This window comes from Grammomys surdaster, unplaced genomic scaffold (genome assembly GCF_004785775.1).
Source record: "Grammomys surdaster isolate TR1022 unplaced genomic scaffold, NIH_TR_1.0 125950, whole genome shotgun sequence".
NCBI classification, from domain to species: Eukaryota; Metazoa; Chordata; class Mammalia; order Rodentia; family Muridae; genus Grammomys; species Grammomys surdaster.
The window spans coordinates 1435380-1455156 of NW_021620771.1; the positions used below are offsets into that span (position 1 = coordinate 1435380).

Below are 19777 nucleotides of genomic sequence, written 5' to 3' on the forward strand. Positions count from 1 at the left end.
GAAGAAAGAAAGAAAGAAAGAAAGAAAGAAAGAAAGAAAGAGAAAGAGAGAGAGAGAAAGAGAGAAAGAGGGGAGAGGGAGGGAGGGAGGGGGAGAGAGGGAAGGAGGGGGAGGGAGGGAGGGAGGAAGGGAGGGAGGGAGGGAGGGAGGAAGGAAGGAAGGAAGGAAGGAAGGAAGGAAGGAAGGGAGGAAAGAAGGAAGAGAAAAAGAGGCAACTATAGAGCAATCATTCCTCCTACCCTGTTCTGACAGCCAAGAGCCTAAGTCTGCCCCCAGTACAGACAGGTGTCGCTGGGACAGATGGAAAGGGGCTGCTCAGATGGACAGAGGTAGGCTGCTTGGCTAGGACTAGCCTGCAGAGCTACTCTTGCTAAGAGACATCACCCATCAGAGGTGGAAGGAGAGCCAAATATGACAAGAGACGGTCTTCTCTGTTCCCAGAATGCCCAATGCCCTTTATATATAATTTTTTCAAATCATAATTGATTCACACAGGGGTTATAAACACAGAAAAGCAGAACAGAACATGGAGAAGAGGATGACACTGGAGCATGAGTGTTCAGGGGGAGTACAGATATCTTTCAGAACATGGTATCGGCTGGGTGAAGGTTCAGGGGAAAGGTCACTATGACTCTGTCTATGATTCATTTGTCCTTATCTAAGTTAGTATTATCTACCAAGGCTACCTATTTACAAGGTCTATGACTACTCAGGCTGGTAAATTTCCACAAAAGCTGCCTGTTTACAATAGATTATAGCCATCTGTTTCAATGTTTTTCCACAGAGACCCAAGACTTGGTGTTAGTATACATGCATGACAGGCCTATTTCTGATTTTAGGTCTATGGCTGATTTTAGGCCTTCAGTGTGTAATCAGGGCTGCCCCTGACATCTCCTCCCTTCTCTAAGTATAGAAGGGCTGTGGTGATTCTAATCTTGTGAAGGCGGGGATAGAGGCCTGACCTCCAGTAATTGAAGGGGACCTTGTAATGGCTCCGGTCCCCCTGTCGTTGTCCAGTGAGGCATGAGGGCCATACCCGTCCCAATGTCTTTTTCCTGGAGAGGGGATACTTTTGACATCAACCCCTATGCACTCAGGCTTGTCCCTCAGGGAACCCAGAGAGATATTTTTATCTTTTATTGATATTCCCTTGCAGTGCTTAGCCTCACAGCCTAAGCAAGAATTCAGATCGCCAGTCAGAGGGTGTTCTGGGTGGCCCCCTATCTGAATAGGTTTTGCTACCAAATTATTTTTCTGGCCCGATGCCATCTTGAGGTGAGGAAGAAGGTTTGGACTATAGAAATGCAGGGAAAGGGTTCTGGCATCCACATGCTTCAGAGAAGGGGTGGCTCTTCTTCCTTGGGAATGTGTGATTCTCAGCTCAGAGTTGAGCTCTAGGAAGTTGTCTGGGCTACCAGGTCACAGCACCCTGATGCTGGCCTTACCTTCTTCCAGGGGTGGGACTTTTGTATATTTCTCCTACCTATGTGTCCTCCCTATTATTATCTACTTGGGGCAGAGGGAAGTCACTTCAGCTTCCTATAGACAGGCTTTTATGTGCACAGAGGAGGTGATGGAGGCCCAGGAGGCAGTATTGGCCCTGCCCCCCCTCTCCATACTCTACAGCCCCATCTAGGCCTCCCTCCCTTCCCAGAAGCAACCTTCCTTGAAGCCCAGATTTCCCCTCCTAGTTACACTGCTGCTCCAGCTCCCTCAGGTCCCAGCCACTCACATCAGGATAATAGTCCACCGTCGGGACCAAATGCTCCATCAAGGCCTCCAAGGACCCGGAAGTGAGGCGTCCATCTTGAAAAATGAGGTCCTTGGAGCCGCTGCTGGCCCCACCTCCTCTTTCCCCCATGCCAGGCTGCACCTGTCTGTTACAGTTGGGTCCAAGGATGCTGGAGAAGACCACAGATGTCTGGGGCATAGCTTCCTGGGAGAGAAGAACAAGGGTGTGAGATATGTCCCAGGTGTCCTGCAGCCTTATGTGCATGCAAGGCTGACTAGAAGCCCCAAGGAGGGGAGCCTGGGCAGCTTGGTGGTCCCCCAGGTGCTGTAGCTCTGATGAGAATTTCTTTACCACCTGCTCCTTGGATGCTAGATCTTACTCCAGGGACCCTGACTCAGTGTAGGTTCTCCTCGTCCCAATCATAGGCCTCCTGGGATTGTTTCCAGGGGGAGAATCAACTCAGGCCCACCCTGGCTCTGCTGCATCAGAAACACAGGGGCAAGCTGATGCTCCAGGAAGTTTGCCAGGGATCTCTGCATCAAGTTTGTGTGTCCCTGACTTGGGAAAAGCCTTCAGTTTTCAATCACAAAACTGAGGCCAACTGAGGCAGACTTCGAGTAAAGAAATTCTAAGATGTCCAAGAGCAGTCTGAGTGTTCCACCTCCACAAAGCCTCCCTGCCCTCTTCTCCAGCCAACCCACGAGGCCAGAAGAGGCTGTAGATTGACTTTTGTGCCCTTCCACAGACCCAGCATGGTACTTGGTAACCAATTTCACAAACAACACTGGTTGTTTGTGGTGGGCTCTTGTCACCTGCAGTGGCTGGCCCTGCTGACCTTAAAGTCTCACAGAGGCTTGGGTGGACCTCAAGTTCACACAGTTCTGAACGTTCAAAACATGACTGGCAACATTCAAAAGGTGACTGGCAGGTGGTATAGCCTTGGCTAATGGCACCTCCATATCCCACACCACTGGAGTGTTGCCTCTTCGGAGGCAGCAGGGCTCTGGACAGGTGTTATTGAGGGCAAGGGCGAGGGCAGGACATGCTCTCACTTCCCACTAACTCATATGGCCCCTGTCGAGCCCTTTGGGCAAGGCTGCTATAGTCAGTTGCTAGGAGAACCAGAGCCGGGTGGAGGCTGCATGGGTCTCAGTATACTGTGATTCTGCTGCTCCAGAGGGGACAGTGAGACTTGCTACCTTCAAGGAGAGAAGCCTGAAGAACTAGTAGGAGTCCTTGGGGCAGGCACAGTTCCAAAGTGGCTACCCTACCGTGGGACTCTGAAGTCTGCAAGAATCACTTGGAAGGGACACATGGCAAAAGCTAATACTCAGTGTTGTAAATGGCAGTAAGTGGTGGCACTGAGTCATCTCATTTATTCTGTACTGCCATGCTACTCTTCCCTGACAGCTCACACAGAGGTCAAGTCTCAGACTCCAGTGTCACAGACAGATGGAAGCCAGGATGCAGCTGGCAGGAAAGGCAGGAGGAGAAGGCTGGAGTTGGGAGTCTCAGGCTCTGGGAACTTTGGGGCAGTGGAAGTACACTTCTGAAGTCTGCTAGGAAGCCAGAACGCCCCTTATAAGGTTAACCCTAGGCCTCCATCACCTGCACCACAGATGCCATTGATTGGTGTCACTTGTGTGTCACACATGCACCAATGACACAGGGAGTCCACCCTGCACGGATTCTCTGTGATAGTAAATGTGGCTTCCTCACAGCAGCAAGAGCACCTGGTCTTGTTAAAATTCAAGATCTTGCTCCAGGCCTGGCTCACCAAGAACCTGTCCCTGACCAAGACACAGGGATGTCTCTTGTCCAGGCAAACAGAAGGCCAGGGAATCTGCACCCCCTGCACATTCCAGCCTCCAATGTGTTGAGGCAGCTAAATGAGGTTCCCACCACTGTGGCTATCTGCGGGGAAAGCACAGAGACTTCTCAAAGCCACCTCTCTCAGCTCTCAAACCATCTGGGGGCGAGTTTGGCACTGTCATTTTCTGAGGACTTCTAGGTACAAAGGAGTATCAGGAAGTCCCCCCGCAAGGCTCCTGGCTACATCCAGACCCCCAGTGAGGCTGTGACCATTTCAGAAGACCCAGAATGTCCCCCAGGCCAGCCAGAGGGACTAGGATAGACCTGGAGTGGGATGGTTTCTGAAGCCCATCTTTGCCTCTGCCATTAATCCAAAAGAAGTTAGCCTGGGCCACGCTGCAGTCCTTGCATGTGTGGGACGGGCTGTACCTAGCTGGCTTTATGGCTCTTCATCCCTTTTCCATTCAAGCAAGAAAACAAGCGCCTTCTAATTAGAAACCTCATCAATTCGGTGAAGTATCTTCCAGACAGAGCAAGTGACTCACAGTCTCCTTGCAGACAGTCTTAAAAGCTTCCCTATTCACACATCAAGCCGGGAGTTATGAGGGCACATCCAGAGATCCAGGCTGCAGGGCTCCCAGAAGGTTCTCTCCTGCCCGGAGGGAGGGAGCCTGTTTCGATACCTGGGTTTAACCTGGATCTGCAGAGCCACCACTGGGGAAGGTAACCTCCCTATGTGGGCAGAGTTCTCCTGGCCTGGAAGGAACTGAGGTTGGGTGAGCAAAGCATACCCACTGCCTTCAGAACCACAAACACCCTCAGGGTGGGGTGGGCATGAAGGGCTGCTTAGCAGAGGTGAAGAAAGAAGCCCTTTGCAAGCCACTGAGAAGGATGAGCTGCAGGCTGGCCAACTGGCCAGAGGCAAGACAGCCACAGGGAGCTGATCTAGGAGCTTCCTGTCACTACCCTGTTGCCTCATCCCAGCTCCCCTGTCACTCCCTCTGCACAGCCTGTCCTTACCTCAAGGCTCAGCCACAGTGCCTGCTCAGCGCTCCTCCTTCTTCCCCGATCAAGAAGCAGCTCATAGGGGCCTTGCTTCCAGACTCATGCCTGCTGCCCCTCCTGGGCCCAGCACAGAAGACTGCCTAGGGATGTTGCCACAGTCATGTCTACACCCCACCTATGATCATCCAGCCCCCTATTTCCCTAAGTCTTCTGTGACTGCAGGTCCTAGGCCCAGGACATGGGGGAGAGAGCTTGGCAAGTGGAAGCCAGAAGATACTCTCTGTCTTCACACCTGTGATAAAGCCTCTGGGCTTCTCTACACCCCTTCCCTCAGATGGCACCAGGTGGGTTTCTTATCCCTCCTCCCTGTAGGGTCATGTGAGGACTACGTCAGAAGATGAAAACTAGTAACTGTGTGTTCCTAGGGCGGTACCAGCTATGGCCATGTGACCTGTGATAGGCCCTGCCCTGTGGTTGAGTGGTTGTCCCTGATTCTGACCATGGCCTCTGACCTAAGGCTGCAGAGCCATCTTACACACCAAAGCTCTTGCTGGGCCGTGAGAGAAGCAGACCCATTCTGGCTATGCACATACCAGGGTCTGTATCCTCAATAGACGAACCTCTGTAGGCCGCTACAGGTAACGCAAAGGAACTTGTACACTGTGTACACACATTCCATCAGTGGGACACAGAGACCTGTAAGAAAACTCCACCCCCTCACTCCCGGTTAGTCAAGCATTTCACAGAGCTCTGCCAAAGACACCTTGTGGTGTGTGAACAGATTCCCACATCTATGCACTCTGCCTGCTGTTCCCCAGGGACCACACTCCCCAATGAAGTGTTCATACATAGGCCTCCACTTCAGCTCTGGGGATCTGGGCCTGGAAGACAGCAGTCGTTGTTTCTCTCCTGTGCCCCTCCAACATCCAGAACATACTCATGTTGATGGGTTCGAAGTGTAAAAAGGGAAGGGTGACAAGCCGCACACCTAGCGAGGAGCCAGCTTCCCTCCAGCTGTTGATAGGAGCAATTGTTGCATCTTTGTAAGCCTCAGGACCACAGCCACAGACTGCAGCGTGGCCCCCTGGCTGCAGGAAATGTAGCAGAGGTGGTACATAAGGGACGGCTCCAAGCTCAGAACCAGCCCACTGAGATGTGAGCCAGGCAGGCTGTAGTACATAAAAGGATACTGGCCTCGTATGTGGAGATGCTTCCAGCAGGTGTGTGCTGGAGCTCTGCCCCAGCACACAACGGCAGTGGCAGGCAGCCAGGGCTGAGAGACTTTTGGGATCTGACAAAGCTAAGAGAGTAAGATAGTTAGCAGTCCGTCTACGGCTGCAAGATGCCCTGGGAAAGGACAAGACAGTCAACAAGATTTGGCGACAGATCATGAAGAAGGTCCCCTCTTCCAATCCTGGCAGAGATTTTAGTGCCCCTCTATGCACTAAGCAGCACTGACTGAGCTTGCTGTAGCCACTGTGGGGCCTTAGCCACTTTTCCTGTTGCTGTGATAAAATACCCAGCAAAACTGACTGAAATGAGGAAGGGCTTGTTGTGACTCACAGTTGGAGGGTTCAGACCTTCTTGGTGGGGAGAGCTCAGCAGCAGGGCCTTGAGGGAACAGGTCATGCCGAATCCACAGTGGAGAGGCTGTGCTTGGAGAACCCTGCCCTCCACTTACAAACTCCAAATGGGCTAAGAGACTCTGCCCGCTGCTGGGAGTCCTAAGAACAGCTGCTGCAGTGGAGACCAAAGGATCCAAACCAGAGGTACCGCCTTCCCTCACTGCACGCTGTGTGGGGAATCCTCACACCCGCACCTGGATGTGAATGGCCTGGGCCATTCTTCTGCCCTTCCCCTCTCCTGGGTGCTTTTCTTGCTTCCTCTACTGAGGATGCCCATGGACGACAAGAGCTAGGTCCATGGAGGACAAGAGCAAGGTGGAGTGGGGAGGCCGGGGTGTGGCTTGGCCTCCAAAGGTCTCATTAAAGACTCAGCCCCTGGCTGCCAGCTATCAGCCTAGTGGGACCCAGGGAAGGGATAGATGCTGACTTCAGGGCAGAGTCAAGTCACTGCAGGCTGTTCCCCTCACTCCTGTCCTGGAGTCTGCACCCCACCCTGTGACTGTATGCATGCTTTGGGGATATTCTCAGGAAACACGCCCTTATTTTTTTCCTGTCAGCCTCTTACTTGATGCCTCAGAGGCTCTAGACATCAAGTCTGGGGACTGGGGAGAGCAGAGTGAGGCTCTAAATGATTAGTTGGCACAGGAATGTTTTCCTTCAGGGGATGGGGACAGCAGGGGGCCTAGAGGGGGCCAGTGCAGCCTGTTCCAATGGACAGTTCTGGATCCTGGAACTTCTGAGGCCCAGCTACCCACTTCTAACACCGACTCTTTCTGGCAGGTTCCTTCCCAAGAAGAGGCAAGGGTCAGCAATATTTCTCTTCCCAGTATATTTCACCCAAAGTATCTTTTATAAAGTGCAACTCTCCATCCCAGAGACACTAAGGGAAGAACTTTGGATTTCTCAGAGGGACAACCTGCTAGCAGGCTGCCCTTCAACACAGCCAATCCCATCCCAGCAGAGAGGAGGGCAATGGTCTACGAAGGGGCCAGTGTCATGTACAGCTGGGAAGCGGGTGTTGGGCATCCTCTTTCCAGCTCTGAAGGAAAGAACTGTCCTCAGTAGGATTGCCAAGCACATTCAGAATTCCAGGGCCCTTCCCAGATTCAAGTCTGTGGTTCTAGAAGTTTCTAAGAAATGTAGAAGCAGCTTTCAACTAACCTTGTTGAATTTTAAATTCTATTATGAGAAATCGGAGGAAGCCACGAGCTGAACATCAATGTAAATCAACTCACATAACTGTGGCTCACCTATAACACAGAAGAATGGTCGATTCTCAGATAAGGACAGCAAGTCCTGGCCCTCGGGACCTGCATTCAGATGCTCAGGCTGGCGGTGATGTGCAGGTAAGCCCAGGCTTGCCTCCCCCCCTCCCCCCACCGCAACCTCCCAACATCTCCTCAGGAGCATGAAGGAAGGCTGAGAGGAAGAGAGGAAGCCGACCCTCTGCCCAGATGGACAGGTGGATAACGGTACATTCCTTTAGCGTTCTGCACTTGGTTTCAGGGTCTCTGAGGCTCCCAGAGGGTTGTTCTTAGGCTCCAGGCAAAGCAACCAGGATTTCTGAAAAAAACTAGGACAAAAATGGCCCTGAGGGTGCACTTTGCATAAATACCCAGGGTTCTGCCAGAAGGTGGAGCGGGCATCAGCCGGCTCCCTGCCTCTGCCAGTGTGGGGAGGGGTCTGCTTTCTGAGGCAGCACCAGCTTCTATTTTTTAACCTACTCAACAAAAACTGAGACTATTTTTAGCTCGGCAAGCTGCAGGACATCACAATTAGCAACTGAAAATTACACATCCTGCCTGTCTCTCCTCTGCTGCCTGGGTGGGGGTGCTCCAGGATGGAGCTGGGGCTCAGCCCTGTGCCCCTACCCTCAAGGGTACAAAACCTAAAGGACAGATCAGAGGCCACAGTCAGTGCTATCCTGGCTGCTTGGACTCGGGGGTGGGCACATGAACCCAACTCTGCCAGGGACCCTACAAAATGGCTCCCAATCACTCTTCCCAGAAAGCATTTGCTCTGGGCTGGGGCAGGGAGAGAGATGCCAGAGCACTCACTCCTTGCTCATTAATGAACGCTCACTACAGACACAACCAGCTTCCTGGCACAGATACAACCCTTTCTGTAAGCTTTCAGTGGACCAGAGAATTTGCATTAGAGGCTTTAGGCCTCTGTCACATCTCCTGCCATCAGGTCGCTGGCAGGGACACCACATTCTGGAATACAGCGGTTCTAAATTATAACTAGGAATTGGAGCGAGCACTGGCAAAGTACAAGCAGAAGACTTGGTGTGTTAGGTAAGGCAGGAGGCACACCTCCCTACAGGCTCAGCCAATCATCCTCAAAAGGGGAGGCTCAAGAGCCAAGCATCTCCTGGTTTGGAAACTACTGGGCACTCACTAGGGACCGTTCTTCCTACCTTCAGGGTCTTTCTTCCTGCCAACACAGGGCACAAATGAACCTCACACCTCTCCAGCCAGAGTTGCCTCAGATCAGGGACTTCCACATCACCTCACCTCCAGTCTTTGTCACTACTAGACCCTTAGAGTCTGGGATACCATTTACATTGGTGGGGCAGTGGAAATCTGACTGGCAGACGGAGTCCCCCATGTGCACAAGTAGGGATTCAGGAATCTGCTGAGGAAAAACATGGCTTCCATGTAGAAAGCAGACTGTCTTCTCCTGCTCCACACTAACAACTTTGTCACCAACTCCCCTGCCCTTCAACACGCAGGTTTTCATTTCCCACAGGCTGAAGGTTTCCATCTCCCCTTGAAGCAGGTGACACTTGGGGAGCCTGGCTTAAGTCTTGAGTGAAAACTATGTGGCTCAGCCTCCCGGGGTACAGCCCGTGACATAAGCCACAGGTAAGCTACTGCCTGAGAGTCTTTAGCTCAGGCTCTGTCCAGCCCAAAGGCTCCCTCAAACCCAGGTCCTCTACAAGACCGGATAAATGTTCTTAACTGCTGAGCGGAGGCCCTCTCGAGCTCCTCCTTTGAGCTCTTGTTGTGATCCTATCCTCTGGATACACACACAGCAGATAGACAAGGTCTAACCACAAGTAAAGCCTAGGCCTGAGCTGGCCAGAAAGCAACTATGTCATTCTGCTGAGACGAAGCACCTCCCCCTGTAACACATGACAGAGAGGTGACGCTCTGAGGCACGAGGCCTGGGGTGCACCTGGCTGTTTTGATAAGAGCAGCACACAGACTGAGAGCTGGAACCAGTCTTTACCTGGCCAGGCCTCTGGGCCCCAAGTTAACACCTTGTAAGGTAGCCAGTTGGCCCATGGCACTGATGGAGAAGACAGAGGCACCTCTGACCCCTGGCAGATGGATCCCTTGGTTGTTATTCAGCCCTACCCCAGGCATGGAGGCTCAGAGTGGCCTTGGCCTGGGGTGACCGCTTGCCTCCTGTCTTTATTAGGGGGATAGAAATATGCTTCCTTCTCTGCTCATAGGCCCCTCCAGCTGTCAACCTCTCCTCCCTTTGATCACCTGTGCTCTCTACAGCAAGCAAGCTCTTGAGAGAACTGGCCCCTAATCCAGTGACTGGGCTGTGGGACCGCCAAGCCCAGTGGGCATGAGATAGCTGGAGGACAATGGGCCATATTGACCTCACCTAAGCCTGACCTCAGGAAGCCATAGTTACAATGCCATAAAGGAAAGTCACATGTGGGGCTGTGAGATGGCTCCTCGAATAAAGGTGCTTGTACCAAGACTGAAGATCTACCTGAGTTTGATCACCAGGCCCCACATGGCGGAAATAGAGAACTGATTCCTGCTATTATCTGACCTCTACATACATGCTCTGACATGAGTGATAAATAAATAAATAAATAAATAAATAAATAAATAAATAAATAAATAAATGTCTTTTTTAAAGAAGGCTTGCATTTGCTTTGCTGTGCTATCAGAGCAGGCCAGGGACTGGCATAGGGCAGCAGGCTGGGTTCCCGCAAGTAGGCGGCTGCCATGGGAACCGGATGCCAGCCACAGCACCTCCTCTGGTACTTCTCCACAAGGGCAGGGCCTGAGCACAACACTGATAATTAAAGCTTTGTTGCGGGCACATGGTTCATTCTTTTTCCTTCTGAAATCCTTTCTATTACCGTATTTACTATGAATTAACGGGAGGAATCCTGCTGTCTCCGCACTCCTAGCTGCAGATCTGCTACGTCTGAGCATTCTCTCCCTCTTCCCTCCCCCACTGCCTCTTTTTGTCCATCGGCTTCTTGTGGTGGCTGCTCAGGGGATAGAAGGTCATTGTCTACCAATAACTACCCCATTCTCAAGGTCTGAGGGGCGTGGGCTGGGAGCAGGTGGGATTTCAGAGAATCCCTGGCCTTTCCCAGCAGACGGGTGGCTGCAAGCTTGCCTCCCACCAACCCCGGGGCCTGGGCAGTTCTTGGCCTATGTCGTCATCTCCTCTTCTGCCGACTCTGTAGGAATGAACTGCCTCCCTTGCATGCAGTTTGGCTTCCGGGTCTTGTATTTCTGGAGCCCACCTGATCACAGACATGGACAAGAGGCAAATAGGGCATCTTAGCACATGGTCATCCTTTTCCTAGGAGTTTTCCCAGGGAATACACAGGGAGCTACGGCAGAGGGAGAAGAAGTGATATGGGGAGCTACCCTCGTGGGGTCCTGAAGAACACTGGAATAGGATGCCCTGCTGCTAGTCAAAGCCTAGTGCGGCAGCCAGGACTCTTGCCCAGATCCAACAGGAAGACACCTGAGCACACTACGGACAGCTTGGTCCAGGCCATAGCCCTGCACAAGGCTCGTGGAATATGAGAGGCAACAAGCTGGCTGGGTCAGAGGTGAGGGTCCTAAGGAGGCTAGACCAGAAGGATGGATGGGAGGGAGGAGGGCAGGCGCTTCTCGGAACTGTCAGCCACCCTCCATGGCCGCCTGTGGATGCTGAATATAGACAAGGAACAAGGGGTCCTTTTAATTTTAAATGATACCTAATTAGACCGAGCAAAGATTTTTTTTCCCTTTGTGTTTAAAAACAAATCATTGCACTTGCTTGGATTTTCATCTTGGCAGATGTCCAAAGATGCATCCCTGAGACCCATATGGCTTGGAACAGGGAGCCTTCTGTGAGTCAGTGTGGGAAGGGTGGTGGAGGGGTACCCACCTCTCTGCTGGGCCCTCTTCCAGTGGCTGCAGACACTGAGACAGGACAGGACACACGTCCAAGTCTCCCCATGCTGCATACACGGCAGCATTCCTGTGTGTCAGGCCCTGGGGGTTCATCCAGGGCCAGTGGCGTGGCCACCCCTGTCCTTCCCTAGGGCAGCTCACATTACTGCTTCTCATGTTCCAGGGAAACTACAAATGTCCAAAGGGCTGAAGCCATCATCCCGGGACTTACAGCTCATAGGTGATACACAGGATGCTTAAGATCCGTGTGTGAGTGGAGCCACTATCATTAGGAATCCCTCACTCAGTAGCCAACAGTAGAGGACTCTTGAGAAGGTTGGGGCAGCCTGGGGTAAAAGCTAGAGAGAGTGGCTAGATCCTGAGAGACCAAACCAGGGGGGAGGGTAGCCTTCACAGAAACTCTAAATAAAACAAAGTTATGGCAAATGAAACAAGGGGAAGAACTTGCCAAGAGGTAAATAAATAGATTTATTCGAAGGCAGTAGAACTTCAGTTCAAGAGCTGCCTCTTTGAAATACAACTAAAAAGATACATCTTGCAATGGGACACAGTGATTTATGTCTGTAATTCCAGCACTTGGGAGTCTGAAGCAGGAGGGTCATGAGTTCCAGGTCAGCCTGGGCCACACAGTGAGACTCAAGTCACAAAAACAACAAACAAACCAACTTTCCCGGGACTGGGGTGGAAGTACAGCTCAGTGATCAGTACAGGCCTAACACGTACAAGGCCCTGGACTCCACTGAGAAACAGAGACAGGGAGAGAGATTACCCATCCCTGGCAATTCTAAGCCACAAAAGGAAAGTGAGATGGAGGGGGGAAGGGGAAGCTTTTTAAAAACCCTACTATGTAACTTTACATGTCTGGATGCCCTTTGAACTGGCATCTTTCTAGGAAATACAAATAATCAGAACAGATAAACCATGTTTAGAACTTGAAGAGACTGAGAAACACAATGCATGTTATGGAAGTTGATGCCCATCTGAACTTAGGAGGAAACAAAAGCAGGCCAGGCTGGAGGTTCCTAAAATGAATTATTTTATGCTTTTGAGAATCAGAGAGTTTTGTATGATACTTAAACCACTCAGAGGCAGACGTGGTGGTGCACGCCTTTGATCCCAGTGCTCTGGAGGCAGAGGCAGGCAGATCTCTATGAGTGGAAGGTCAGCCTGGGTTACATAGTAAGCCCAGAACAGCCAGGGCTAAAAGAAGAGATGTATGCCTACTCCCATAACAAAAACTAACTAAATAAACAAACTACTTCAGCGATACAATCCTTCAGAAAAGCTTTCCTGCTCATCCTATGAAGCTAACAGAGCCAAGAACTCCAGAAGAGACCAACGTCTACAGAATAGAAATGCGAGACACCTATAGCTGGAAAATACAAATCAACAACGCGAGAACTCAGTAACATTTTAAAACACACTAGAGCCTGACCTAGTGGGATTCACTCCAGGAACATGGGGACAAATAAGCCCAGAAAGTTCATAAGTCAATACATTGATACCCTCAGGAGGAAGACGGTTGATGGTTCAGCTAGACACAGGAAAGCCATGGTGAAACTGTATATCCGTTCTCAGTGAGTACATCAGCAGTGAATGCAGGATTGGGTTAAGGACAGAGAGCTGCAGGCACCACAGGGCCAATGGCAGACTTAGAAAAACCGGACAGTGAGGCAAGCCCAGGGTGACCAACTGCCACAGGAAATGTTGCTTTATGTCCTGGGCCTCAGCACTCCCAGGCACAACTGACAGGGGTGCTGTGCCCACTTTCTTCCAGCCCTAGGCACCCCAGGGCCACCGCTGCCAGAGGCTGGAATCTTCAGCTGCCTCTGCTGAGAAGCACAGGTAAAAATATCAAGAGGCTTGAACAAAGGCTTGGGCCAGCAGACAGGAGCAGGCAGCACAGCTGAAGGGCACCAGGATGGAGCAAGCCCATCAGACTTCCTTTAACTCTAGACTGCACACACACACACTCACACACACACTCACTCACACACAGATACACACACACACACACACACACACACACATCAACTACATTTCACACCATCCTTACAGACTACAGACTCTCTGGTCTCAGCTAGGGTTAATGATGCCTCCACCCCAGCTTGGCCCTCAATGCCCATGGTCCTATCAGCTGGAAGGCTTCTTTGCTGTACCATCAAAACACACCAAATCACCTCTCTCATCTCCTACAGTCTCAGTTACTAGAGTCCAAGCTCTTTGACTGTGTTCTCTGGCTGGCCCTGTCACGGCCAGCACTATCCTTGACCCTCCCCTGTGAAGCATCCAGTGATGATCTGACAGCCCCAAGCAGAGTTATCCCTTCCAAGACCCTAGGGCAATAGCATGCAATGCTGGTCTCTGGTGCTCCCAAAAGCCTAACCTCCAATGCAGGTGGCTTCCCCACCCAGGCCTGTCCTGTCTTTTTTAAAGGTTCCCGTCCACTTAGCTCTTTCACACTCATCCCCAGTGGGGTCCTATATGCCCAAAGAATATCTCTGTGGCTTTCTCTGGCCACCCTGCCAAAGGCACAAACATCACCCCAAACTGGTAGTCAGCCCGCTGCACACAAATGTGCCACATATCCCCGGGGAGGCCGGGGCAGGCCATGTAGGCCCCCTGGTGGTTAGTAGGACGATGTGTGTCAGCCAGCTAGAGCACTGACATGCCAATGCAGGGCCCCACCCTGTCCTATGACCCTGTCAACCTGTTCTTCTGCAAGAAGAGGGTGGCACAGGGTGGATCTTAGCAGGGGAAACAGTACCTGTGCCATGAGCCACTGAAGTTGAGCATCGTTTTGCATCTGCATAATACCCAGAAGCATCCTTCCTGATGCGCTCCTGCTGTGGGTTACTTCTCTACATTCATCTTTAGTCTCCCATGTAATATATTCTGTATATTACTCACTGCGGTGGTTCTCAACCTTCCCAATGCTGTAACCCTTTAATACAGTTCCTCGTGCTGTGCGGAGCCCCAACCATAAAACCTATCTTGTCGATACTTCATAACTCTAATTTTGCTACTGCTATGGATTGTAATGTAAGTATCTGATACGCAAGCTGTGGGGCGACCCCTGTGAAAGAGTCGTTTAACCCCCAGGAGTCTTGACCCACAGGTTAAGAACCAATGACTTTCTGAAACCCAGATGAGGTCTGTGAGATTAAGAACTGTGTGGTCCGCTTAGTTCCCTGCAAACCACAGCACCAGAGCACAGCAGGTGCTTAATCAATGCGTGTAGGACGTCCTGCATCTTCAGCCCATTAGTCCTGACTCCCCATCTCCACTCTTCCACATCATTGGTCTGCGCTGGCCCGGTCTAGGCAGGTCCGTGTACTGCCCCTGAATCCCACTGCCCATTGTGGCTCAAAAGAGGCTTCTAGAAAACAGCTAGGAAGGTGCAATGGTGGCTCAGGCTCAGGGTTAATTTTAGGGACATTCTCAGCCTTCCCCACACTGGGCTCTCTTTTCTTTAAACACATGACATTTGAGAAGGCACAGGCACAGTCTTGCCCCCACACCTGCCTCCTCTTAACGGCTCTCACTTAAGCCTCCCATATATAAACACGTCCTCGCTCCCGCCCACACATCGCACATACAAGCACACACCTCCCACATGATCAACCACTCCATCACAGACCGCCCCCACTCCAAGCTCTTATGGAGTAAACAGTAGTTCTGAGCCCAGGGATAGGGAAAATTCCAGGATCGCCACTGCTCTTTACAAGTCTGCCCTGTCCTGGGCAGCCTTTGCTTTCTTCTGCCGCACCCGGCCCACTGCGGAACCCCCTCCCCAACACCCCTCCCCCCGCAGGTTTTCAAGAGGCTCTTTACATCGGAGTCTCTGGTGTCAGCAGAGGCTAGGAAGGCAGCAGCTGCACTTTGGGCGAGGCCCAAGTGGCGGCAGGTGTACGGGTAGGGACAGGAGAGAGAGTTGCCCTGGCTGTCAAGGACCAGCTCCCTCTTGGCCCCGCTTCCCAAGCTCAGAGCGCAGAAACCTTAACCTTGCTATCCTGCTGTGGTCAAGGCACTGCCCTGGAGTGCTCCTAATCCGCAGTTCCTCACTGCCACAGCCCTACCTGGGGCTCCAGAAACATCCTGGCTGCGGCTCCTGCTACCAGACCCGCAGGCGGTGTAGAAGCTCGACTACCCTCCGGGACTGAGCCAGTGCCGCCCAAGCCCGGGGACTTCCCTCCCGTGGCCCAGCCACCTCCCGGCCGGGGCGGGGCTGGCGAGCCTCGTGAACAAGACCCTGGGAGGGGCACTAGCAAGGGACAGGGCGAGGCGCAGTAAGGCGTGCGCACCCGCAGGGCTCATAGTGCTAGGTTCAGGAATGGCGTAAGGGTCAAGGCTCTGGGCAGGTTGGGTCGTTGTGCTGCTGGTGAAGTCCAGGGAGAGCCAGGGAGGGCCCCCGATCTCCTCCATGGAGACCGAATGCTATAGAGCTACCGCAGGTGCTCAAGCAGCGCTTAGTTCAAATGCCTCCCCTGCCGGGCACTCGCTCCACGCAGCTGTGGTCCGAAGTGTCTTTAATTCTCTGTCCTTCTATCTTCTCCCAGAACACTAGGGATACAGCAGCTGCTGCCGTGGAAGGGCTAATCCGAGTAAGGGGCGTGCCTGGCGCGTGGCTCCGAGGATCTATCTCACCCTAGCACTAGGAAAGAATCCTGCCAGGTGCCTCCCACCGCTGCTCCAGCTCTGAGAGTTTCGATGGCAGAGATGGGCTGAAATGAAGAATGCCCTCTCTGGGGATCTGGTACTAAGAAAGCAGAGGCTGGGAGGGCAGAGAGAACTGGGCCAGGCTCTAGGAGGTAAAGCTGGTCGGTCACTTATGCTATACGGAGGAGCTCTCAGCTGGAACCATAGACGGAGCAGAGGATGTCCAGGGGGCTGACAACCCTACGAGAGCACACAAGCAAGCCACAGCGCCTAATGGAGACTGATGACCCGGACTTTATCCAGTCCAGTCAAGATGCCTATTGTCGCCATCCCACCCAATCTGCAGCCTGGAGGAGTGCACATCTCTCCTGCCATCTCCCTTCCCTTCTTTCTCCATCAGCTCTCTTATCAACACAAAGAGGCCTCTTGGGTAGTGAGTTCTGTCTTGAGAAACACTGAATGCTGGGCCCATTCCCTTGTCTCCTAGGAGGACACAAAGTCAGGTTACACCAGTGCCCTCCGGTCTCTAGCTCCCCTTACTTCTCTAACGGCTTGCACTGTAGCTGGACCTCACGGTTCTTCTCAGGAGCCTCAGAGCCCAGAGTCTTCATTACCTCCTGGATCAGCTCCACAGACAGGCAGGGAGGAGGGGCCACCAGCTTTCACACCGGCCCCCTCTTCCAGCCCTGCATCTTGTTCCAGGAGATGCGAAGCTCACATTGACCTCTGCTGGCAAACCCTGTCAAGACCCACCTAAACCCTCGGGTGCTGGACCCTTGCTAGCCTTGGGTCATTCCTTCAGATTGCTCTAATATCAAGAGAGGCAAAACTGGAGTCCTACTCCTGGGAAGGTACATGTCCCTGCCTTCTTTATCCCTGTTCTTTGACCCTACAAGGCACCTGGGTGGCATTTCTTCCACGTGCACAGTTAGCAATTCATCTGCCACCTGCTCCACAGCAAGCTTTCCCCCCTGCCCCTCTGAACATGACCATCTCAGGCTAGAGGAGGGCACTGGCGGCTGTGGAGCCCCTTGATGTCTCCCAGTACTGTCCCAGAGTCACTTCCTGTAATGCTCACTCACAAATGTCATCAGCATTATCTGAGATCATCAGTGAAGTTGATTCCCCCACCCCCAGAGGAAAGAGAGTCTAGCCCCATCTCTAGCAGACACGGATGAAGCTGTCTTTGTCACAAGTCTGACCTCAGCATTCATATATGCACCAATCCACATCTTTCCCAGTGTCCAGGGACCAAAGGAAGCTGGCAGACTAAAGGCTGACTCCTGTCAGATGCTCTGCTTAAAGCTATCCCGTAGCAAGGGCTATGGTGCTCGACCCAAGACACCATTGTCTTTTCTAGGCTTAGCTCTGAAAAGTGGAGATGTGATGCGGTCTGTAGACAGATGCTGGGGTTATTGGAAAGCCAAGACACGTGGGAGGAGATGCTCCCTCCTTACTCCAAACAGTGGGGCCTGTACTTAACCGTCTTTGTCTATAAGAGACTACCCTGAGAGTGGTTGAACAAGGGCAGAGAAGCCTGTCTCTGTGATGACAGTGACCTGGGCCATCCTCAAAATCACAGGACAAAATGGTAGGCTATAGCATTTTATCTGCTCCTGCAGGTGGATGGACCCCACTGGGGGCCAAGTAAGGTCTGGGCACTCTGGCCTTAATTTACAATGTCTTGGTGATGATCACAGCAAGAACCAGAGACCCAGGGTCTCCGGGTTCTGATGCTTTGTCCCTGCTAGGACCCAAGCTCCTCTAACCTGGCTGGAATGCTTCCCGAGGCGTGGGGCCACTCCGCTTTAGGAGTCTGCCTATATGTCATTTCCTAAATGACATCTTGAAGACGTCACCTCCCATCCTGGCTTATCTCCCTTACCACTGGATTTCCTCCTTGAGTTACTCAATCCAGCCTTATCTTTCCACTTACTTATTGGTCTGTTTTAAAAAGAATCTGAGCACTGTGAGAGGAAGATCTTTATCTGCTCACTGCTCAGTCAGTAACTGTAACGTGCCTATGCATAGGGGCATGGGGGAATCAATCTATGGAACATATATATGTATATAATTGCGTGTTCAAAGATACAGACGTGGCTATGGAGTTGGGTATGCATAGCGGTGTGGATATATTGATCCTGATATATGGATAGGAACAGAAATGGATAGGGATATAGATAGAACAATGGAATATAGATAAAGATACAGATCTACACGTATAAAGATGGAATTGATGGGCAAAATAGATATGGATAGATAACTATAGATATGGGGTATAGATGTGGGCGCATGTATAGTCAGCCAACATAGGTCTCAAACCTATCATATAGAAGAACTTAACAAGCCAAAAGAGTCAAAAGACCCCATTTGTATAATGAATAAAATTATGGAGAAGTACTTCATGATAGAGCAGCAAGTTTAAGTCACTGGAGTTTATTAGTCATCAGCCTGAGAGAAACTAAAACCACACTGTGAGAATCCTACACACCCACCAGACTGGTAAAAATGAAAAAGCAGAAAATGCCAAGCGCTGGCAAGAAGATGGCAAAACTGTCAGCTGCTGGTGGCAACATGGCCAGGGCAGCCATGTGAGGGCAAGCTCCAGCTGTCTTCTGCGAGCTGAGCATGTGCAGATCTAAAAGCTCCATCCTGAGTGTACAAACTTGGCAGAGATGCTCACGGACTCACACCTAGAGGCACACAAACACTGTCTGCAATGGCTTCTAACTAAAAACAACCCGGGCATCCTCCACAGAGGACGTTGCAAGACAGGCACAAACCAAAGCACTTCATTACCATCTAGCCATCACCTCAAAAGGTTCCTAAGGGAACTATACACAAAAGAAGAAGGACAGTTTCAATCATAAGGACACAGGAAGGAAAAGCACAGGAGGACAAAGGACAGCTAGGGATCTATCGAGTGCAACAGGGCAAACTAGCAGGTAACTGAAGAGAAAGAAAAGAGCAAACAAGTATTCAATCGATTCAATAAATAACCAACACTGTCACAGAGGTTCAGTCTGAGAAATGGCTCAGTGAATAAAGGTTTACTGAGAGCCGGCTGGTGGTGGCACACGCCTTTAATCCCAGCACTTGGGAGGCAAAGGCAGGTGGATTTCTGAGTTTGAGGCCAACATGGTCTACAGAGTGAGTTCCAGGACAGCCAAGGCTACACAGAGAAACCCTTTCTCGAAACAAACAAACAAACAAACAAACAGAAAGGTTTACTGAGGAAGCATGAGAACCTGAGCTCAAATCCCTGGCACCCACAAAAAAGTTGAGGTAGCAATGCTTGTGGATGAAGACACTCAAAACTGACATCTGACCTCTTTATGTGCCCAAACAAACATCCATGTGCACACACACACACATACGCATACAAATCTATATGAATTACTGGACATATCATATATCATAATGATACCCATATATATATATGATCCTAACTCACCAATACTACAGAAATGTAGAATAGGTGACCAGATTAAAGAGTTGGGTGGGAGGAGCCAATTGTCTTTTGTTTCAAAAACACACACACACACACTTCACTGGCAAAGACACCACAAACTGAGAGATACAGGATGTAAAACCATTTGTCAAGTGAATAGAAGTTTAAAATAAACATTGTGCAGTTATTGACAGTTGATAAAGTAGAGTTAAATCAAAATGATCAGAAGAGATAAAAAATAAAAGGTTGCTACCTGCTAATAAATGGAATAACTCATGAAGAAAATATAACAACAGCAAATATATATACTCCAAACCAGGCAAGA

At 51.2% G+C, this 19777-nt stretch overlaps 1 protein-coding gene across 3 annotated transcripts in view; it reads right to left on the reverse strand.

Moving 5' to 3' along the window:
- The window catches only part of Rasgef1a (RasGEF domain family member 1A), an 85701-nt gene that overhangs the window by 14984 nt on the left and 50940 nt on the right, over positions 1-19777 (reverse strand). For 2 of the 3 annotated variants that reach the window (XM_028753514.1, XM_028753515.1), the window contains exon 2: positions 1733-1936. In XM_028753514.1, coding sequence (XP_028609347.1) covers positions 1733-1930 — 198 coding nt within the window. In that variant the 5' untranslated portion in view covers positions 1931-1936. Of the gene's footprint in view, positions 1-1732; positions 1937-15421; positions 15494-19777 lie in introns of those variants that run through there. The other variant, XM_028753513.1, reaches the window with a different exon arrangement.